At 62.3% G+C, this 22576-nt stretch overlaps 2 protein-coding genes across 3 annotated transcripts; one reads left to right on the forward strand and one right to left on the reverse strand.

The window, feature by feature from the left end:
- Positions 1-8800: 8800 nt before the first annotated feature.
- On the reverse strand, positions 8801-14148 carry GCC1 (GRIP and coiled-coil domain containing 1). 2 transcript variants are annotated; one of them, XM_075728210.1, is made up of 3 exons: positions 13094-14148; positions 9393-10701; positions 8801-8824 (listed from the first exon to the last, which is right to left on the reverse strand). In XM_075728210.1, exons 1-2 carry the CDS (start codon positions 14138-14140, stop codon positions 9397-9399), a joined length of 2352 nt encoding a protein of 783 aa, XP_075584325.1. In that variant the 5' UTR covers positions 14141-14148; the 3' UTR covers positions 8801-8824; positions 9393-9396. The 2 variants fall into 2 exon arrangements, with proteins under 2 accessions (XP_075584325.1, XP_009481372.2); XM_009483097.2 differs by lacking the exon at positions 8801-8824 and having other exon boundaries at positions 9061-10701.
- Positions 14149-15930: 1782 nt separating this feature from the next.
- ARF5 (ARF GTPase 5) lies at positions 15931-19643 on the forward strand. The gene is made up of 6 exons (XM_075728232.1): positions 15931-15997; positions 16101-16181; positions 17470-17579; positions 17991-18062; positions 18910-19035; positions 19557-19643. Exons 1-6 carry the CDS (start codon positions 15931-15933, stop codon positions 19641-19643), a joined length of 543 nt encoding a protein of 180 aa, XP_075584347.1.
- Positions 19644-22576: the final 2933 nt, after the last annotated feature.

Consider the following 22576-nt stretch of genomic DNA (forward strand, 5'->3'; position numbering starts at 1 on the left):
AGGCAAAGGCGCCGTCGCCAGCAGAACGAGCCCGGGGCGTGAGGGAGGTGGCTCTGCCCGCTGCGGCGTCTGTGCACCGGGCAGGGCAGAGAGGAGCCGGTGCAGCTGCAGGCGTTGGGTGAGTTTGGGCGTGAAGGGGAGCGCACGTCTGCAGCAGGGAGAGCCGGGCTCTGCTTCACTCTGCCGCATGCGAGCGGCTGCGTTCGGGTTCGCCATCCCAGAGCTGGCGGTGGGGCACGGCGGGGGTGAGCGGGACGCTGCAGGGGTGACGCGGCGCTTGCCGTGCTGGGGCTGGACAGGAACGCTGGGCACATTTCCCCAAGGAATCAGCCTTGGTGGCTCAGGATGGTGACGGGGGAACAGGAGCCATTTCTCGGTAGGAGAAATAATTCCTCACCCCGGGGACACTCCAGCCCGCAGCCAGGTCCCAGCTGTGGTGCGAGCTGACCCCCTTACCGTGGCCAGCATCAGTCCGTAGGGGCAGGCAGCATATGCCGGGATGAAGAGCGGGGCTGGCAGCAGCTGGATGGTGGCTGTGCTCAGCAGCACAGCGGCGGCCCCGAAATCTGCCAGGGCGAGGAGGAAAAGGGGGCGAAGCTGGGGGACGGGGGACAGCGTTAGCGCTGGCCGGCAGCATCACCCCGGCAGCGGCAGCCTGTCCCTGGCTCTGCAGAGCTGCCGCAGCCATGGCTCTCCCCAGGCCGGCCGGGAGCGGAGTGGGGACCAGCTGCTCTCAGGGGAGGCCGGTGCGAGTGTCCTGCAGCTCCTGCCCCACTGTGCATTAAGCCCCGCTGCAGCGGTGCTGGCCCGGCTCTGTCTTGGGCTTAGCTGAGGCCAAAACTCGTCCCTGCACCCTGGGAGCCGGCGGTGCTCACCTGGATGTGGCAGCATCGCCTCCGCCGGGAGGTGACGGCGAGGACCGATGCGCTGCCCAGGAGGCTGGAAGAGATGGGGCCAGCGGTTAATGTCCCGGTGGAGCAGAGCTGTTGGTGCTTCAGCTTCCCGCTGAACCCGTCCCGGTGGGGATCCTGCGCTCAGCCTCCCCCGAGCTGGGCAGGGGCTGGCACGGGTATGAGGTGGGTGGGGGGTCCCCTCCCTCCAAAGGCAATGGGATGGGGCAGAGTTGGGGTTGGTGCGAGGACAGAACCCCCCTCCGCAGGTTTGGGGACCGAGCGGGCTGTGGGTAAGACGAGGCCACGTGCAGGCAGGGCTACGGCTGCTGCTCCCCGCCAGCACCGCAGGGCCCAGCCACGGCCGAAGGGCAGAACCCACCTCAGCAGCGAGGCCGGCAGGTAGATGCACGTCAGCACGAAGACCTGGGGGAGAGAGATTGAGAGGAGCACGGGCTCAGGCGCCCTGCAGCGGGGCCACAGCGGGAGCCTCGGCTGCCCCAAGGCACAGGAGGACGCGGAGCCCCAGGCACGGTCGGACTCGCTTCCTTGGGCATCCCCGGCCGATGCAGCGGCGGGCTGCCGGTGCCTGTGCGTCACCGCGGAGCAGCCAGCGCTGAGGCAAAAAAGGCGTCTTCCCCGAGAGGCTGTGCCCAGGGGCTGGAGCCCTTCGCCGGTGGTGGGTAAAGTGAAGGAGCCCGCGGCCGGTTCCTTGCCAGCCCCGCGCTGCTGCCGCATGGGACGGGGCCCTCAGCGGTGGCTGCACGAGGGGGTTTCCCTGCTGCATCTTCCCGAGCTTGCCTCACTGCAGCACCCAGGTTTCCCACGCCTGGGGCTGGGGAGCGCCGAGAAGCCGCGTCCCGCTCCGGGCCGTGGTGCTGAGAGCGGCTCCCAGACTGCGAGGCATGGGGCTGCCGCAGAGGAACCGGTGAGACTGCCAGAGCTGGACGGCTCCCAGGGCCCAGTGAGTCACGCGGAGACAGCGGAGCAGGAGCAGCCGCCCTGGGAAGCACCGCTGAGGCCCCAGCGAGCGCAAACCTGCAAAGCCCTGGGCCAGGCGGCTGGGACCCCTTTGCCGGCAGCCGTGGGCGCCTTCTGCAGCACCCCCAGAGTGCTGGCCCCCACCTCCGGCGTGAGGGAAGCCCCCTCGGCCAGGGCCCGCGGTGGAGGCCTGAGCAGGGTCTGCAGGATTTGGCAGCGGCTTTCCCAGGTCTCTGCGGAGGGTTTCCCGCATGTGCATGCCTGTACCTGGTTATCCGAGAGAGCCGATGGGTGTTCCTCTTCGCTCGCCATGGCCGGGCAGCTCAGAGCAGGGAGCCTTCCCAGCTCCTCTGCCACCGGGCACGGCCTGGGCTCCGGCCGGCTGCACCGGAGCAGCTCCTGCAGCCGCTGCCGGCTGGGCTCGCTCCACACCCCGTCTGTGGGGACACGGTCGCAGCTCTGCCTGCGCAGCACAGCTGGAGGAACCTGCCCGGCCGGGGCGGCAGGAGCTTCCCCACGGACGTGCAGGCTGCTACGTGCAAGCCCTGCGAGCAGGGAGGGGATCAGCCCCTCGTGCTCGCGGAGCCCAGGCGAACGCGCAGCAGCCTCCTTCACACCTCTCTCTTGCACGCTGGGGAGCCAGAACGCAGCAAGAGACGCAGCTCCCCATGGGTGCTGATGTGAGCACGGCCCTTCTGCATCCCCTGCGCCTCCCGGCTGCTTGGTCGCCGGCTGCGAACCAGCACGCGCAGGCAGGGACGGGCATCCCCATGTCTGCTGCTGCAGGTGCAGGCAGGCATCTCCTCTTCCCCCTGCGCACGGCGCTGGTGGGGCCGCACCTGGAATGCTGTGTCCAGTTTTGGGCTCCTCACTACAAGAAGGACATTGGGGTGCTGGGGCGTGTCCAGAGAAGGGCAGCGGAGCTGGGGCAGGGTCTGGAGCACAGGGCTGGTGGGGAGCGGCTGAGGGAGCTGGGGGTGTTCAGCCTGGAGAAGAGGAGGCTGAGGGGAGACCTGATCGCTCTGCAGCTCCTGGCAGGAGGGGGCAGGGAGGGGGGTCGGGCTCTTCTCCCAAGGAACAGCGATGGGACGAGAGGGAATGGGCTCAAGCTGCGCCAGGGGAGGTTTAGGTTGGATATTGGGAGAAATTTCTTCATGGCAAGAGTGGCCAAGCACTGGACCAGGCTGCCCAGAGAGGTGGGGGAGTCCCCAGCCCTGGAGGGGTTCAAAACACGGGCAGAGGTGGCACTGGGGGCCATGGTTTAGTGGGCATGGGGGTGTTGGGGTGACGGCTGGGCTGATGATCTTAGAGATCCTTCCCAACCTCAGTGATTCCCAGTTTTACTGTCATTATAAATAATGCAGCCCCCAAGGCAGGCAAGATGAAATGATGACTCTGCCCTTGATGGGTTTGGTGGTGGCCTTGGCAGTGTTGGGTCAATGGTTGGGCTGGGGGATCTTGAAGGGCTTTTCCAACCTCAATGATTCCATGATTCTGTTCTTGCTAAAAGGGGAAACTGAGGCACAGGAGAAGGGTCAGCGGGGCAGAGGAAGCCTGTGCAAGGTGAGCCCTAGACCCAGAGCCCTGGCCAGCGCCGAGACTGCAGACTACGCCAGCATGCTGCGGGAGGGCCGCTCTGCCGACACCAAAAGGCCGGGCACGAGCGGGGCCGGGGCGACAGGAGGGCTCGGTGCAGGTGCCTCTGCACAAGGCGGCCGCGACGCAGCCCCACCGGTTGCTTGCAGCAGGAAGCTCTGGGAGGGAAAGCCCACACGTGCGCAGCAGACGCTGCGGAGAGCAGCAGAAAGGCTGCTGGAGTGGGGAGACGGGACAGCCAGGACAGCCACCCCAACCCTAACCTTAACCCTCACCACCCCGCAGGCTGCCGCCGCGTCAGGGAGGGCAACCGCGGCCCTGACGACACAGGGGGTTCAGACACGGTGCGAAGGGACGGGCCGCACCTTTACCCAGGGCTGTGTTCGGCAGGAGCCGGCACACGGCTGCGCGGACACGCGTGAAACGCTGGTAAAAAACGTATCCAGCGTGGGGAAAGGGCGCTGGCGTGACACCGAGCCAGGCTCCCCAGTGCCGCAGCCCGCACCACCGCATCCTTCCACCCTGGGCAGCTCCTCAAACCTCCTCAGCGGGAGAGGGCAGGGCTTTTCTTACACACCAGCAGCAGACACAACGCAGCGCCGTTTGCACGGTGCTTTGAGGGCGCAGCACCGCCCCGAGGGAAGGGGATGGGACCCCCGAGGGCCAAGCAAGACCCCTCCGCCGTGGCACGATTCTCCCCTGACCTGTTGAGCCCCGGCAGCCTCGCGGGGCGCGGGTACACGGGCACAGAAACAGGACTGAAGGTGCAGGAATGAAGCATTTGCATTCCCATACTCACAGCGACCTCAAGAAATGAAGGGGTCGATAATTTTTTGATTATTTTGAAATCAAGGGTTTTCTGGTAAGCCAGCAAACGCCCGCCTGGGCCAGGCACTGCCCAGCACTGTCCAGGCCCAGCCCAGACCCACCAGGTCCGAGCAATAACCCCCCTGCCATAAAATGTTTTGCACTCCAGCGTGCAGACACGGATCACCAAAACCCAGAAAACCCAACCTTCTCTCTACGATGTTTTCTTTATGCTTGAACGCAGGATCTGCATCCATCACAGGCTGTCACCGAATACTGTCCCGAAGGCAGCGGGGTGATTCGTACCCCGCCGTCATGTCCATACGCCGCCGCGGTGTTTCGTACCCCGCCGTGGTGGACGGTCGTGTTTCCCGATGATCTAACAGCAAGAACAGGTCAAATTCACAAGCCGAAAAATGTAGCTTTTTACATCTGTTCGAGCAGAGTTTTTACAAGAGCGGAGAACGAGAACGTGGCAGCCGGGCTGTGCGGTCAGCAGCCAGGGCTGGTGGCTCTGGCAGCCACCGGCACCGCGAGCAAGAGGCTCTGCAGCCCGGCAAAGCGTGGCAACACGCCGAGGGAGGCCGGGAGCAAAGCGCTGCGTGAGCACACGCTGGCAGCCAGCCCGCGCGCCGCTTGCCACTTAAACCGCCGGTCACCAAACAGCAGAGTTATGCTTCAAACAGGGGTTTTCTTAGTTTTATTTGGGAGGCTGAATGAAAAGAGGAAAGAGGGAGGGATGTGGGGGAAGGTTGAGGGAAGGAGGAGTAGAGGTAGGGGCTGCGGGGCAACAGAGCAAGGAATTGCACTGGGAGAGCTGCACAAGGCTGACAGCACCGCAGAGGACCTTGCTTTGGCAGCTCCTGGAGACGTTCCCCCGCAGCTCCGGCTGCCTCCGCTCCCTTTTTCCTCCATCAGGTGAGGGAACGCTCCTTAAACCCTGCCGGCCACCGCGCAGGGGCTCCGCACAGTCCCAGCTGGACCCCGTTTTGTTCCCCTCCTCACCATCGCTGCCGCTGCTGCAACCTCCCTGCCGGCCAGTCTCTCTCCAGCTTGGCTGGCAATTTTTCCTGCTTTTTCCAGGACCGCAGGAGGAACCGAGACCTGCGGGTGGGGAAGAGCCATCTCGCAGCGCTCCTGTGGCTGTGGAGTCAGTCCCGCTGCATCCGACAACCGTCACAAAACCCAGCGCCGCTTGGGATCGCTTCTGGGTTTCTTCATTCTCCAGGCAGAGGCTCTTCCAGAGGAGCACGAGGCAAAGGGAGAGGAGGGATCCCCTCTCAGCCGCGAGGCCGAAGCAGGAGGAAGCATCAGCACCCTCAGCCGCTGTGGGAACGGCTCCCACTCCCGCTTTGAGCAACGCCTGCGGTTTCAGAGGCACCGCTTGATTCAAGCTTTCCAAATCGGGACCAGAGCCCGGGCTCTTCTCAGCAGATCTCTCGCCTGAGCCACCGCTCGTATCGCTGACAACTGCTTCAAAGCCGAGGAGCCCAAGACCAAACACTCCCTGGAACAAACTCTCCACTTTCTATCCCGTTGCCTCCATCAGAGCAGCATGTGGATCCTGTGTGGGACCGACTGCTGACGCTCGCAGCCTGGCCTCTGCGCAGAGGCGATGTCCGTGCCAGCACGAGGAACTGCTGACTGCTTGGCTTTCTCATCCCCTCCCAAGACTTCCAGCAGGCACAGGTTCTGCCTGGGGCATGTTTTCCCTGAGGATTTTTTGAGGAGAAATTGGCACCGAGGGTTGCATTAGCTGGAGCACTGCCCCTTGCCTTCAGCAAGGCAGGATTTGCGGAGTGGACTCCGGGGAACTTGGCCATTAAGAGGACAAGGACGGCTGGCACAGCACTGAGAGGGGACAGGGCTCCATCCTGCTCCGCTGCCAACGCTCTCCCCGCGTCCCGGGCACTTGAATTGCAGAGGCACTCGCAGCCTCTGGCTCCCTGAGATGCTGCGAGGCGGGGAAGGGTGCGGAGGCCGGGGAGCCCCGCTCGGCTCCTGCGGCCTCTCCGAGCCCACTTCCTCTGCGAGAAAAACACCGCGCGCTGTGCTGGCCTCATCACACGTGCCGGGGCACGCTCCGGTAAAACAGCGGCACCAGCTGCAAAGCTGCAACCGTGCAAGGACTGTGCACTCAAGAGCAAGCAGCAGCAACTGCAAAGCTGCAACCGTGCAAGGACCGCGCACTCAAAAACGAGCAGCACCAGCTGCAAAGCTGCAACCGTGCACTCAAAACCGAGCAGCAACGGCAAAGCTGCAACCGTGCAAGGACCATGCACTCAAAACCGAGCAGCAGCAACTGCAAAGCTGCAACCGTGCAATGACCACGCCCTCAAAAACGAGCAGCACGTACCTGCGCTGAGCAGCGGGGCTCATCCGGCTGCTGCAGTGAGAGCTCACCAACCCGGCTGAGCCGGCGAGAGCTGCCAAAGGCACCGGCGCTGCCCAGAGGCGCAGCAGCAGCTCCCTCCCGAAGAGCTGCCCAGGCTGCGCGGTGTGCCAAGGCCTCCCCGGGCAGCACGGCCTCGAGAGCTGCTGAATCAACCTCTTTGGTTGAGGGACTCGGGAGAAACCTGGGGATCGTTGAAACAAGCCTTAATGCCAGCGTTTACAAACACTTTCCCCCTACTCTGGGGACTGGGAAGTTGTGCTTTAGTAGCCAAGCTTTAATTAAAAACAAAGCAGGTGCACGAAAACAAAACTCAAGTGCGATTTTTGCCTACGCGGATGAGAAAGCTCTAGAAGCTTAGGTAAAAGCACAGCCGGGAGTAGCTGGTTCCCAGGGCTGCGGGCATCCACCCAACATCTCTGGAAGCAAAACGTCCCTCCTCGGTTTTAGGAGAGAGGCGACCATTTAAATACCAGCACAAACACTTCCCGACGGGCGCTTTTCCAGGAGATTCAGCCAGCACAGCTCTTCCGGCCTCGCAGAGATGCTCCTTCCCATTTCAGATAACTCAATGCCAGCAGGCAGCACTGGACACAATAGCTGGCACTCTCATTTTTTCTTTTTTTCTCCTGACCTTGCATAAGGTTGCAGAAAGCGTCGGCACCCTGCCCCAGACCTCAGGAGCAGTGCGCTGCAGCAGACAACGTTTTGGACCAAGAAACGCGCCCTGCTGACCCCGCAGAACCTCTCCCACCTGCGGAACCTGCCCCGAGATACAGCCAGGACCCAGGCTCGGCTGCGGTCGCTGAGCCCTCTCGCGCCGCTTGCCGCTGTCCCTGTGTGTCACTTTTCAGAGCCAGGTCCCGTCCCAGGGGAGCAGGCCCTGGCAGTGCCAGGGGTGGCTGCAGCGGGGGGATGCTGCACCCCTGGGTCCCTGTCCCCGGGGACTGGGCAACCGCTGGGTGCCTTCTAGTGGCCCCAGCACCCAGGGGATCGGCTGGGGAGATCCCCAGGGACCCAGTCCGTCCCTCCAGACAGCGGGGAGATGGAAGGCAAAGAAGGGAAGGCAACAGGGTAAAGCCAGCAGCTGCCCGAGCCCTTCGACCGGTGAAAACATGGGCTTTGGGGGCGAAACAGCGCGTTCCCCTTCTCCAGCCTGTCGGCTCTCAAGGCACCCGAGCAGAGAGCTCAAACAACAAAAGAAAGGTCCGATTCCTACCACAGCAGAGCAGAGAGGAGTTTGCTCGTACCAGCGCTGGCCTCCCCGGCCCGGGGGCAGCTCCCCCAGCACGCTCACAGCTGCACGTCGCAGCTCCCGGAGGCCCTGAGCCTTCTCGCACAGTCCACTAATATTCAAAACACACGCGCTGGTTTTAGTCTTGCAACCGGTTCACAAATCGCCTGTTACAGTCGTCTTGCCACCGAGCCAGGGCTTTTCAGCTCAGTCGTTCTGGGTTTGAGCAGTCAGGAGCCGGCAGATCCGGAGGACAACTGCAAAAGGCAGGCACGCCAGCGGGGAGCTGACAGCGGTCCACCAAAGCCAGAGGTGTTTCAACGCGTTTTGGCTTCCTTCCTGCCGCGCTCACCCATTCGCAAGGAAGTTACGCAAGAACCTGACGGTCTATGCAGCAGCGGGCCAGATCTCCATCCTCATGCAGCGTTTACTGCGAGCCCGGGGCACGCACGCAGAGCTGTCGTCTTCTGCCCCTCGCTGCTGCTTGCTGCTCCTATCCCAGCAGGAGCAACGCCTTGCTCCCAAAACCAACACCGCGGAACATCCAAAACTTCACCAAAACTCCCAAACGCTCAGAAAATGACTGCTGAAGGGTCAGCGTGCCTGTTTCAGCCTTTCCCCAGTTTGCTTTCTGCCGCGCCCCGGTTCCCATCTCAGACAGGGTCAGAAAGCTCAGCTACCTGCTCTAAAAGAACTGCTACAAACTGCTGGTTTGACACCGGCGGGGAATCACGGCTTGCACCACTGCAGTTACAAGGGTTCGGACAGTTAAACACTTAGGATAGCTTTCCTCCTTCCTGGGAAACACCGATAACGGCAGAGAGAATCCCTGCTCAGTAACGAGAGCCCACCGTAACACGCTGTGCCATCGGATGGTCCCCAGTGCCACGAGGAGCTGCTGTATCCACTGGTATAAATTTGGCTCTAGGTTAAAAAAAAACAAAACAACAAACCCAACTTGTGAGAAATTGCTCAAGATTTTCCACATTTGGATGATGCTGGTAGTTAAGACTCATCCTTCTTGCAGGCTTTCGGCTCTTTGCCTTATGTTATTTTAGCACCGTGTTAAGTGCTTCCTCCCCTACCTTTTAAATCTTTTGAGTCACAAGCCTGCCTGGTGTTTGAAGATACGAGCAAATTCCACTCTAATAGAGCGCCGCACCCCACGCCTGACAGGTAGGGATTTTTTTAAAAATCATGTTTAAAAAAGCATCAGTATCTTAAATAGATTTTTGTTTTTTTTTTTTAAAAATCAAGTTCCAACTCGGAGCAAATTCTCACACCAGAGAGCAAGAGAGCACTGATCCTGCTGGAATAGTTGGCACAATTCTACTTTAAATTAGTGCTAAGAGCACTAGTTTAAGCCCAATTTTCTGTTGAAAGCTCCCTGCTCCATCGCACGGTTGGAAAGAGGTTACAGCACAAGTGAAGCGGTCTTAGTTAATAATCAGAAACGCGTTACTGTGCAAAAGCAGTTAGGAATAAAAGATACCATCTCATCTCTTCCCAGAAAGCCACCAGCTGCCGTAAGCCGACTGTTTTGTAATAGCTTGCTTTTCTTCTGGGCTGAAATGCAGAATAGTCAATATGGCAGTTAGAGTCTGCTGGCGACCAAGAGAATCTGGCAGCGTCAAAAATCTATAGACAATGTTCTTGAGGTATTCCAGGTTGGCTCCCTCTCTGCTCTTATCTCTGAAATTCTTCTCGATTTCGCTTTGAAGCGCCGATACCTCTTCCCGGTGCTTCTCCTCCTCAACCAAGATTTTCTCCTGGAGCTGGTGAACTTGCATTTCCAGCTTGTGCTTCTGCTTCCTCAGCGCTACAATTTCCACTTCTTTGCGAGCCAGCTGCTCCGCGTACAAGAAGAAGGTGGGCTCACTGGTGGCGGAGAGGTGAAGAGCCTGGGGGAGAATGTCTGAGGAATCGTTACCTGGTGAGTCATTGCTAGTAACATCAGCCCCTGACGCTAGGTAGTTTTTGGATCCTTGAGGCCCGTAAGGCAACGTGACAGATCTCAGCTGCTCCAGTTCTTGGTCCTTTTCTGCCAGCACCGCCAGCGCTCGGTCCCGCTGTTTGTGCATCTCCTCCTCCAGCTTCAGCGCCCGCTCCCTGTAGTCCAGCTGGCACCGCTCCAATTCCTGCCGATGAATCTGCTGCAGCTGGGACAACTCTTGCTTCTTGGCTTCCACGTCTTGCTGGTGCTGCTTCTCCATTTCATCGGAGGCCAGCTGAAGCGCGACGTATTTCTCTTTCAGGTCAGCCAGCTGCTCTTGAGCTTCCTCCAGTTCTTTAGCCAGGTTGCCGTCTTTGGCCGACTTGTTCTTGAGAACCACTTGCGCCCTCATCTTGTACCTTTCGAACTCCTCCTTCAGCTGCTTCAGCTCCTGCTGATAGTACAAAGCAGTGGCCTTCTCGCCATCCCCAGCCTCAGTGCCCTTTGGCAGCTCCAGCTCACACAGCTTCTCGATGTCCAGAGCGGGTTGACTCTTCTTAGCTGCTGCCTGCAAGAGCTTCTTCAGCTTCTCCATTTTATCCTTGAGAACGTTAACATCAAGATTGGCTTCTTCTACCTGAACATCAACAGGGGACCGGCTGGAGGCAGCAATGGCCAGGGTTTTGTTCTCCAGGTCCAACTGTACGATGCGGTCCTTTAGCTTCTGAATGATCGCTTGGTCTTTCTGCTTGGTTTTTTCGTAAGTGCCAAGGAGTTCTGACACTTCGGAGACTTGGCCCTCCAAGTCGGCCACTCGCCGCTCCTCCATCTGGGCGTGCTGGCGGAGCTGCTCCTCTGCCTGCGCGGCCTGAGAGAAGAGAGACACGGCAGCGTTAGATTAGCTCAACAGCTGGGCAGGAGCTCTGCGGTTTACACAGGGGCTTAATTCTGCTCTGCTGAACTCCGAACAAGTGCAGGGCCATCCTTTCCCCTAGGATCCTATACACAAGCCACCACACGGATTTGCTTTTTTAGATATTTGTTTATTTGGGGAGGAAAATAAGCAAAAAGCATTTTTGCTTTTGTTCCCTGCTCTGCAGAGCTCCCGTTACCAGCACTACCTGCATTGCTGTAGGTGTGTGTGTGGGGGGTGGGAAGCAGCAAACTCGCGTCACAATCTGCTACAGGATTTTTTTAAAACGTGCGTGTGCTCTAAAGCCTTCATACATCCAGCTGCAATTTACTGAAACGCTACGCTTTGTTGCTGTTGTGGTTTAACCCGGCAGGCAGCTAAACACCATACAGCCCTTCGCTCACTCCCCCCGCCTCCCCAGTGGGATGGGGGAGAAAACTGGGGGGAAAAAAAGGTAAAATTTGTAGGTTGACGTAAAGACAGTTTAATGGGACAGAAAAGGAAGGGATAATAATAATATCTACAAAGCAAGTGATGCACAATGCAATTGCTCACCACCCGCTCACCGATGCCCAGCCCGTCCCCGAGCAGCGGTTCTCTGCCCCCCGGCCCCCCAGTTTCTATACTGCCCATGACGCCATATGGTATGGAACGTCCCCTCGGCCAGTTTGGGTCAGCTCTCCTGGCTGTGCCCCCTCCCAGCTCCTTCTGCCCCCGGCAGAGCAGGGGGAGCTGAAAAGTCCTTGCCTGGTGTTAGCACTGCTCAGCAACAGCCACACCATCAGTGCGTTATCAGCGTTATTCTCATCCTAAATCCAACCCAGCGCTGTGTCAGGAAGAAAATTAACTCCATCCCAGCCAAAATCAGGACAGTTGCACTGGTATTAATAGAATTCAGTGGTTTCTGAGTAGCTGCAGCAAACAGCCGGGCTTCGGTTTTTACAGCTATTGAGATCTGCCTGACTAATAAGTACCCTGGACAATGGCAGCACTTGGCAATCACCATCGTGAACTAAAACTCAGCCAGTCAGGTCATCTTCACCTCTCTCGGAGAGAAGCTGTTAGAGACCGCTTCCAAAAAAGGGGCGAATTGCATTAAATCAGCCTGATGCTTCAGATTAGAAAGAAGACAACTTGTTCCAGGCTGCAAGGAGACAAGGAAGGTCCCATTCCAGAGCGTTTCCAGATGCAATTTCGGTTACTGGTGCCAAAGCCCTGATGCCAACCCCTGAGCACATCGCCCCACAACCCGCAGAGTTACGCGGGTTCCTCTTTCCCACCACGTCCCTCTTTCTAGCTCTTCGCTCTCCCCCTGCATGCGCACAGGCCGGAGCCTTTTTCCAGTATTTCACAGAATCATGGAATCGTTGAGGTTGGAAAAGACCTTTAAGATCACCCAGCCCAACCATTGACCCAACACTGCCAAGGCCACCACCAAACCCATCAAGGGCAGAGTCATCATTTCATCTTGCCTGCCTTGGGGGCTGCATTATTTATAATGACAGTAAAACTGGGAATCACTGAGGTTGGGAAGGATCTCTAAGATCATCAGCCCAGCCGTCACCCCAACACCCCCATGCCCACTAAACCATGGCCCCCAGTGCCACCTCTGCCCGTGTTTTGAACCCCTCCAGGGATGGGGACTCCCCCACCTCTCTGGGCAGCCTGGTCCAACACTTGGCCACTCTTTCCGTAAAGAAATTTCTCCCAATATCCAACCTAAACCTCCCCTGGCGCAGCTTGAGCCCATTTCCTCTCGTCCTATCGCTGACTACTTGGGAGAAGAGACCAACCCCCACCTCACTACAACCTCCTTTCAGGCAGTTGTAGAGAGCGACAATTTACTGCTCCTCTTTCCCTAGAGCGCTCCAAGCTTCACTGAAGGATCTTAGTTAGAAGGTATTTCCTTCTTATGAGCTCCTGCAATCATACCTGGCGTTGCACTGACATACTTTACGAGACAAGACCACGCTCATTGCCATGGTGGGTCAGAGGAAAGGTCTCTCCTCCCAAGCCCAGCCAGCGTCAGACCAGACGGTAACGTGTTCAGAACCAAGTGACACCGTTCAGGACAGTCACCGTGTAATCACCCCAAAGGCTGCTCCCAAATCCAACGGTCACCATCCCCTGATTAATGACTTACACGCTGTATCCCAAACAGCTTTTATTTTCCTCAGGGACTATCATCCCATCAATCAAAGCCATGCTGCGCTCATTTATTTCAAACCTCTTGGACTCTGTGGGACTGGGAAAGGGAATTTCTGCTCCTCCAGCCTCAAACCCTGCCCCAGTCGCCGCTGATACATCCCACGGAGCGAGCTGCTCCAGGGCCCAGACAGGGAATTACCTTCCTCATCTCCTGCAGCAGCTGCACTTGGAAGTGGTTCTTAAGGCTGGCCATCTCCTCCTGCAGATCCTGTATCCGGGGGTCTGGCTTCTTGTTCTCCTCCTGAACAGCTTGCAGCTCTCTCTTCAGGTCTTCCACCTCCTGGCTCAGCTGCTTGATCTGCAGCTCGTAGCCCTCCGCGCGCTCGGCCATGCACGCCCTCCCGGCCAACGCCTCCCTGGTCTCCTCCAGCTTCAGCTCTGCATCCTGGCGCAAAGTCCTCTCGTTCTGCAGCAGCTTCTGTAGCTCTCGCAGCATAACGGCGTGGTCGCTCTGTTCTTGGGCTCGGTCGTGCTGCTGCGTGATCAGGCGGGCTTTGGTCTCTGCTAGCTGTTCCTGGACGGACTTCAGCTCTGTCTCCCACTTCTCGGTCTCATCCTCTGCTTTCTTAATGGCGTCGTCCAGGTCCTGCTTCATCTTCTTCTTGTCTGCTTGGTAGGAGGCTTCCATGCGGGACTTCTCCTGTGTGACCGTTGACAGAGCACTGGTCAAGGTGGCCAACTGGGTCTTCAGCTGGAGCACTCTTTTATCGGCCTCGCTAGCAGCAGATGACACATCCCCGCTGCTCGTGCTGATGCCGCTCTCTGAACCGCTCGTCTCTTCTGATTTAAGAGAGGAAGTGGCGGTCACAAGCTTTTCGTCCTCAGGCCCTGGTTCACCCTTGGTACTGGCCAGACTGGCAGCGGTGTCTGCACTGGTAGCTGTCCCCACGCTGTCTTCGCTGTGAACCGAGCTCCTGTCATCAGCAGAATCGGCAAAGGAAGAGCCAGAGCTAGCCACAGACGTGGGCTGAGCACCGCTCAAGCCAATATCTGCCTCGTGAGACACAGACAATACTTTCAAGCTGGCTTCCAAGGCTTCCTTCTCTTTGAGGAGGCTCTTGTAGGCTCTGACGACATCCTTCAGCCGAACCTGGTACTGAAGAAGCTGCTTCTTCTGCGATTCAATAGTCTCGAGAAGATCTTTCTTACTCGGGCCACCTCCAAAGTTCATGCCAAACTTCTCCATGATTGACGCACTCTGAAAGGAGAAAAACAGCACAAAAAAGGCTAAACAAGCAGCAAAGACACATTCACCATCGGCCAGAGCACGCGGCTAAGCAGGACCACCATCCCAACCACCCCCAGGACACCACACGGTTCACGACTCCGCAACGTGTCTGTCGCCACGCACTGAACCCTGCAAAGCGCCGGCGCACCCCAGGAGCGCAGGTAGCGAGTGCTCCAAGGGGAAATGCGCGCGTGCTACCACTCCGATGCCTCAAGCTTCTCAGCCAGAGCCAGAGAAAACGCTTTAAGGCCTCGTACAGCAATATCCGCCACCGCGGCTGCTCCCCGCAGGTCAGTCGGGGGGGATTATGGCTTGATTTTTACTTTTTGAGAGAAAAAACTTCTTGGCCTGTCCCACGGCCGCACAGCTGCCTGCTGTGAAGGTAATCCACGCGCTGCTGGCTCTGGGCTCTAGCTCTCAGGGGTCCCCGCGGCAGGTCACGGCAGCGGGTGGTGGGGTGGGGTGCCGTGGAGGACCTGCCGTGGAGGGGTGGGGTGTCAGCCCCTGGGGCCCGAGGAGGAGGGGAGCAGGACAGGGGGGAGAGGGATGCAGCAGGATTCAGGGTGGGAAGCTGCAGGGGAGGAACTGGGGGCAGCCACTGAGGCCAAGGGGCTGCGGGGCTGGAGCCGAGGGGCCTGGAGGGGAGGAGGGATTGTGGGGCTGTGGTGGAGGGGCCTCGGGGCCTGATGGGCCATGGGAGCCTGTGGGGCAGGGGGGACAATGGCCCGTGGGGCTGATGGGCCGTGGGGCAGGGGAGCCCGTGGGGAGGCAGGCCCGGTGGGCCGGGGAGGGGGACCGTGGGGCGGGGGGGAGCCTGTAGGGCAGGGGAGCCTGTGGGGCAGGAGGGGCCCGTGGGGCTAATGGGCCATGGGGTGGGGGCCATGGGGCTGATGGGCCGTGGGGTGGCGGGGGGCCGTGGGGCAAACAGGCCATGGAGCAGGGGATGCCGCGGGGCAGGGGGGAGCCCGTGCGGCTGATGAGCCGTGGGGCAGGGGGAGGCCTGTGGGGCAGGGGAGGGGGGCTGCTGGGCCGTGGGAGACCCGTGGGGGACCCGTGGGGTCCGTGGCAGGGGGCCCGTGGGGCAGGGGAGCCTGTGGAGCTGCTGGGCCGTGGGGGCAGAGGAGGCTTTGGGGCAGCGGCGGAGCGGCCGGCGGGGCAGGGGAGGCCGGCGGGGCAGGGGAGGCCGGCGGGCGGCGGCGGAGGGCCCGGGGGGTGCCGGGGGGTCGCGGGTGGCCGTGGGCCGGGGGGTCCCGCGGGGCGGGGGCGTCTCCAGGGCAACCCCCACGTCACGCGGCCCTTACCTCCGGCCGGCGCCCGCTGCGCATGCGCACAGCGCCGCGCGCCACTTCCGCCGCACGCACCCCCCCAGCCTGCGCGCTGCGCATGCGCCTCCGCCGGGGTGTGGCCAAGGGGGCGGGGCTGTAAGCGATGGGGGCGGGGCCAGACGGCAGAGAGTGTAGCGGAGGGGGCGTGGTTCCGTGGAGGGGCGGGGCGATGCGGATGCCCCGCCCGCCCGTGGGCGGTACGAAGCGGCGGGGAGGGCGGGGCTTGTCGGTGAGGGGCGTGGCCTGGCCGTGCGGGAGCAAAGGGGCGGCAGCCGGGGGGCGGGCCGGGGGCGGGGCCTGGTGCGCGGGGGCGGGGCCCGGTGCGCGGGGGCGGGGCCTGCGGAGCGCGGAGGCAGCGGGGTTGCAGCGCGGCCGTCCCGTCCCGTCCGTCCCGTCCGTCTGTCCGTCCCTCCCGCCGCCGCCATGGGCCTCACGGTCTCCGCCATCTTCTCCCGCATCTTCGGCAAGAAGCAGATGCGGATCCTGATGGGTGAGCGCGGGGGCGGCGGCGCAGGGCCGGGCGGGGGATGGCGGCGATGGGGCCGGGGCACGCACCGGTACCGGCGCCGGTGACACCGCCTCTTCGTTTGCAGTGGGGCTGGACGCCGCCGGCAAGACCACCATCCTCTACAAGCTGAAGCTGGGCGAGATCGTCACCACCATCCCCACCATCGGTGAGTGCCCCGGCACCGGGCCGGGCCCCCATCGGGCACCGGGCACCGGGCAGGGCCCCCCACCCTGCTTTGGGCAGCCGGCACCGGGCAGGACCCCCCCGCCACACCCTGCAGGTGCCGCCCACCCGGGTGCCGCTTTCCCGTGGGTCCCCCCGGGCCGAGCCCCGGTGCCCCGTCCGCCCAGCCGTTCCCCCGCCGTTGTCCCGTGCCCGCCTGGGTGCTGGGGCACGGCCGCGGGTGGTGCCGGGTGGTGAGCCTGGCTCGCACCCCAAAATTCCCCTTGCGGTCCCCACACACGGGCATCGGCGCAGCCCACCCACCCCGACCCGCGCGGCGCAGCGGGCGCGAACCCGAATTTGCCGCCCTGGTTTGCTGCCTGCCGCCTGCCCCGCCGTGGCAAACGTGGAGCCGGAGCCGTTACGCCGGTGTGGTCCTGCTCCGGTCTGGAGAGCGCAAAGGTGCTTGGGTGGGCAGGAGGTCGCTCAGCCCGTGCGGGTCCGGTCTGCTGTCCTGCCCGATCCAGGGTGCAAAGCCTTCGGCACCGTCTCCCGTAGCATTTCCCACAAGCCGATGGAGGTGGATTGGGAACGGGCTGACCGGGTAGGCTGGTCACCCGGGGTGTGCGGCGCTGGCTGGTGCTGCCAAACATCTTCGTTAGCGAGCTGGGTGATGAGAAGAGAGCACCCTCGGCAAGCCGGCGGACGGTCCTGAGCTGGGAGCGGTTATACACCCGAGGGTCGTGCTGCCGTCCAGGGGGATCTGGGCAGGCTGGAGAAACGAGCAGAGGAACCTCATGGAGTTCAAGCAGGGGAATGCCGAGTCCTGCCCTTGGAGGGGAGGAACAAGCCCAGGCGTTGGTACCTGTTGGAGAGCGGCTCCTGGCAACCTGCGCAAGCACCGGGCACAGGCCCCTGTGGCTTGGGGCCCCCGGACCCTGGGCTGCACCGGGCAGAGCGCCGAGAATGCGTCGGGAGAGGAGCTCCTGCCCCTCTGCTCAGCTCTGCTGAGACATCTCGGGGTGTCGGGTCCGGTGCTGGGCTCCCCGGTGCAGGAGAGACAGGGACAGAGCGGGGTGAGTCCAGTGCAGGGCCACGATGATGATGAAGGGACCGGAGCATCCCTCGTACGAGGAGAGGCTGGGAGAGCTGGGGCTGCTCAGCCTGGAGAAGAGACGGCTCGGGGGGGATCTCATCCCTGTGCATAAATCCCTCACGGATGGACCCTGGCTCTCAGCTGCACCCAGAGGCGGTGGGCACCCTCTCCCCACGCCCCTCCTGTCCCTCCACAGGGTTCAACGTGGAGACGGTGGAGTACAAGAACATTTGCTTCACCGTCTGGGACGTGGGCGGCCAGGACAAAATCCGACCCCTCTGGAGGCACTACTTCCAAAACACGCAGGTATGCGGAGGGTGGACGCGGGCAGGGCAGGGACAAACTTCGTCAGCTGCAGCGGGGCTGGCCTGCGGCTCCCCGGGGCTGGTGGCCTGATCCTGAACCGGGCGTGTGAGCGGCGGCAGGGACTGCATCCCGCTCCCCGGTGCAGTGGCCCCGCTGGGAGCGCTGGGGCCTCGCGTGGGTGCTTGCCCCATCGCCCCATCGGAGCAGGGCGAGGCAGAGGGGTCTGGCGGAGCAGCAGGCGAGGGGGTAGCGGCCTCCCCGGGGTGCTCTGGCTCTGCGAGGGGTGCTCGGAGGGGTCCTGGGGGGCAGCGGGGCCACTCTCCCCCTCGCTTGCGGGGTGCCTGCAGCCCTCCTGGGATGCCCCCCTCTTCTCCGTGCAAGCTGCCCGCTGCAGCCTGGTTTCTCCCGCAGGGTCTCATCTTCGTGGTGGACAGCAACGACCGAGAGCGAGTGCAGGAGTCTGCCGACGAGCTGCAGAAGATGGTGAGTGATGGCGGGGGCGGGGGGGATTTGGGATTGGGGCTGGCAGGGAGGTGGGCATCCCCCAGCCCTCCTCCCGCTTCTCCGGCTCTGCAGCAGCGCCTGGGTGGGTGTGAGACGAGACCTGGCTCTGCTCTGCCTGCGAGACGGAGCCAGGGGCATCTGTCCGGAGATGGGCTTGGGGACCCGACAGCGACTCGTCTGCCGGGCAGAGGCTGGACCTGCAGGGATCAGGAGCAATTGCAAGGGGGAAAAATGGCCAAGAAAACGCGCTTCTAGGCTTTATTTACTCAGGGTGTTGCGAGCCGAGCACCCAGGGCACACGGGGAGGGGAGGCAGCGTCCGGAGACAGCACCCGAAAGCCCACCTGAGAGGTGGGGGCCATTTACTCCTTGGCATGGTTGCCCAGGTGGGCAGAGCATCCCTGGGGATGGAAGCTGGCGCAGAGCGGAGCGTGTTGCAGCCGGAGAGCGGGGAGAAGGGACGGGCAGATGCCCGCTGCCTGCTTGCTGTTGTTTGGAGAGCATCGTGTCCGCTCTCTTGTGCCGGCCCCACGGCGGTCGCTGTGCCCCCCCTGCCCCTGCAGCCCCATGCTCCAGCGTCCCCTCTGTGAAGGGCACGGGTGCTCCTGGGTGAGCATCCCGGTGCCACCGAGACCTCCGGGCAACGATGAGGGCAGCCAAGATACCTCTGGGTGAGCGGAGGAGCTGGAGAGCCCTCCTGGCTCTTTGGGTCTGTCCAAGCCAGGTCTTGCTTGCTGGGATGCCGGCGCCGCGGAGGCTCACCGAGGGCTCACCGAGAGCCGCCCTCCAGCAGCGCCCGGCTCAGGCGTTCCCCGCTCTCTCCGCAGCTGCAGGAGGACGAGCTGCGGGATGCCGTCTTGCTGGTGTTTGCCAACAAGCAGGACATGCCCAACGCCATGGCGGTGAGCGAGCTGACCGACAAGCTGGGGCTGCAGACGCTGCGCAGCAGGACTGTGAGTGGCCGGGATGCTGTCCCTGTCATAGAATAGAATCATAGAATCATTGAGGTTGGCCAAGCCCTTCAAGATCCCCCAGCCCAACCATTGACCCAACACTGCCAAGGCCACCACCAAACCCATCAAGGGCAGAGTCATCATTTCATCTTGCCTGCCTTGGGGGCTGCATTATTTATAATGACAGTAAAACTGGGAATCACTGAGGTTGGGAAGGATCTCTAAGATCATCAGCCCAGCCGTCACCCCAACACCCCCATGCCCACTGAACCATGGCCCCCAGTGCCACCTCTGCCCGTGTTTTGAACCCCTCCAGGGCTGGGGACTCCCCCACCTCTCTGGGCAGCCTGTCCCAGTGCTTGGCCACTCTTTCCATGAAGAAATTTCTCCCAATATCCAACCTGAACCTCTCCCTGTCCCCGCAGGAGGGACCCGTGGGGCCGCAGGGCTGCTCCTGGGGAGCACCGGGCTGGCGATCTGCAGAGCCCGATCCCTTTTCTCCGTCTCCCTCTGTTTTGCAGTGGTACGTGCAGGCGACGTGTGCGACCCAGGGCACGGGGCTCTACGACGGGCTGGACTGGCTATCGCACGAGCTCTCCAAGCGCTAACTGGGCCGGTGGCACAGGGACCGGACGAGCCGGGGACGTCTCTTCCAACTGCTGTTTTGTTTGGTTTTCTTTGTTTTATTGGGGTGGGGAGGGGGGATTGTTTTTCCTTTCTCCCCCGAGTGGCCTTGTCTCTGTGTTTATCTGGTAGGACTTGAACCTCAAGGACTCTTCGTGCAGCTCCACTTTGCGGTGTCCTGCCTTCACCCCGGCAGCGCTGCGTGCTGGCCGTCCTCCCCACCTGCATGTGCCATCTGCGAGAGCTTGCCCGGACCTGCTGGGGTGGCATGTCCCCAAGTGTCCCCGGACCTGCTGGGGTGGCATGTCCCCAAGTGTCCCTCGCCCGGAGCCGGCGGTGGGGGCTGAGCTTGGCTGGGAGGCAGCCCTGCCACTGCAGGACAGGGAGGATCCTTCTTTTTATCCTTCGATAAACTTTATAGTTCTCTTTCTCTCGGGGAGGGGACATATGGCTGCGTAACGTGCTGTTGTACATCGAGTAATTAAACGCCACAACTTTGTACCCTGCGCCCGGCGCATTTCTGGCTGGCTGCGGGTGCCGCCTCCAAGCCCCGCTTCCCGACACGCGCGGGCATCTCTGGGCGCGGGGATTTGGGCCTTAATAAAACCCTGCGTGCGCTATGCTGGGACGCAGCGGAGGCGGGCAGAGGCTCCGAGATGCGTTTGCAAGTTCATTTCCTCATCCCCTGGTGCCAGGAGGGGGGTTGACCTGTTTTGTAGCCGCCCCCGGGGTGCTGTCGGGGTCAGTGCTGGCTGTGCACGGTGCTGGCCGCCGGCCCCGGGGAGCTGGGGCCACGCCGGGGGAAAGCCCGGCGAGGTCGGCTGAGGCCGCGTGCTGCAGGAGTGCTAATTGGGTCGTAATTAGTGGGACTGGGCAAAGCCAAACCCAACGGCGGCCGTGCTGTGGCAGCGAGGGGCTGAGCCACGGGCACGGGGAGAAGGGGGAACAGACGGGCGCTGGGGGCTGCCTCCGAAAAGCCCCAGGCTGGCTGGTGGGAGGTGACAGCGTGGAGCAGCCAGTGGGGACCGGCGGCAGCAGTGCCACGCGTGGCTGGGGGGGGCCCAGCAAGGTGCACCGGCAGCGCTGTGTGCCCCGGAGAAATGCGCTCCCTGCACGGAGCTGAGCCCCGCGCTGGCTGGCGCTGCGGGGATGGCTGGCTGTCCCCATGGCTGTCCCTGCAGGGATGCTCTGGATGTCCCCAGGGCTGTCCCTGTGGGGATGCTCTGGATGTCCCCATGGCTGTCCCTGCAGGGATGCTCTGGATGTCCCCAGGGCTGTCCCTGTGGGGATGGCTGGCTGTCCCCATGGCTGTCCCTGCAGGGATGCTCTGGATGTCCCCAAGGCTGTCCCTGTGGGGATGCTCTGGATGTCCCCATGGCTGTCCCTGCAGGGATGGCTGGATGTCCCCATGGCTGTCCCTGCAGGGATGGCTGGCTGTCCCCATGGCTGTCCCTGCAGGGATGCTCTGGATGTCCCCAAGGCTGTCCCTGCAGGGATGGCTGGATGTCCCCAGGGCTGGCCCTGCAGGGATGGCTGGATGTCCCCAGGGCTGGCCCTGCAGGGATGCTCTGGCTGTCCCCAGGGCTGTCCCTGCAGGGATGCTCTGGATGTCCCCATGGCTGTCCCTGCAGGGATGGCTGGATGTCCCCAGGGCTGGCCCTGCAGGGATGGCTGGATGTCCCCAGGGCTGTCCCTGCAGGGATGCTCTGGCTGTCCCCAAGGCTGGCCCTGCGGGGATGTCCCCATAGCTGTCCCTGTGGGCATGCTCTGGCTGTCCCCATGGCTGTCCCTGCAGGGATGCTCTGGCTGTCCCCATGGCTGGCTCTGCGGGGTTGTCCTGGCTGTCCCCCTGTAAAGGCTCAGATGGGTGCTCAGCGCACCAGCACCCATCCTGCTGGGGGGCTGCCCCGCCTCCCAGGGGTGCCTGGCCAGGGAGCGAGGGGGCAGTGGGGGCCGGGGCAGGGGAGCTGGGTCCTTTTGCAGCCTGGGGACCGAAGAGGGAGAGGGGACCCAGGCCCACCCCGCCTTGGTGGCAGACTTGGGGCTGGCCCTCTGCGTGCCCCTTCCCTCGGGGCAGCTGGACCTGGGGGCAGAGCTGCCAGGTTCCCAGGGCTCAGCACCGCTGCCCCGAGCCCCAGCGCTGCCACCGGAGCCGATGCAGGTTGTTGCCTTTGGTGGAGAAAAGTGGGGGGACAGGATGGGACGGGGTTGGGGTTCCCCGGTGCTTTGGTGCAAGGTTTCCCCGGAGCACTTGGCTCTGGGGCGCAGCACCATGGTCCGGAATGGTGCTGGCTTGGAGCCGGGATTGCTCACGGTGCAGAGGCGTGAGAGCGGGGCCACGGGCAGAGCACAGGGAGCCCAGGCTGGGCAAGAGGCAGATGCGCCCGAGGTGGCCCCGTGATGGAAGGTGGGGGTTAAGCCGTGGCCTTTGTAGCACACATCCATCCCACCCGATGTGGGGCACCAGGCTGGATTTACAGCACGGCTCGAGAATCCTTGAGGACTGAGGAGGGACCGGGAGAAGCCATACCCCAGCTGGTGGTACATCAGCCGCTGGGCTGCTCGGCTGAAAACCAGCCTCACCACGATCACGGCAGCCTCGAGCCTCAAAAGCCGCCTTGCAGCAGAGGCCAAGGTGATGCCGGTGCCTTCGCTCGCTGCCATGGCTCCTGGGGGGCGGTTAATCCCTGCAAGGTGGGTGACGTTCCACGGCGACGCTGGCTCACCCGTGCCCACCGGCTCCCGGTGCCAGGCTCTCTCCGCTGTGTCACGGGCACTGGGGACAGCTGTGTCCCCCCTCTCCCTGGGAACAGCCCAGAGCAGCAGCCCGGGGGGGCTCAGCTCTGCCTCCAACATGCGCAACCCCCCGCTGCGCCTGGCAATGCGGTGAGCTGCGGGGCTGGAGCCCTGCTCGCCC

Source organism: Pelecanus crispus, chromosome 1 (genome assembly GCF_030463565.1).
Source record: "Pelecanus crispus isolate bPelCri1 chromosome 1, bPelCri1.pri, whole genome shotgun sequence".
Classification (NCBI taxonomy): domain Eukaryota; kingdom Metazoa; phylum Chordata; class Aves; order Pelecaniformes; family Pelecanidae; genus Pelecanus; species Pelecanus crispus.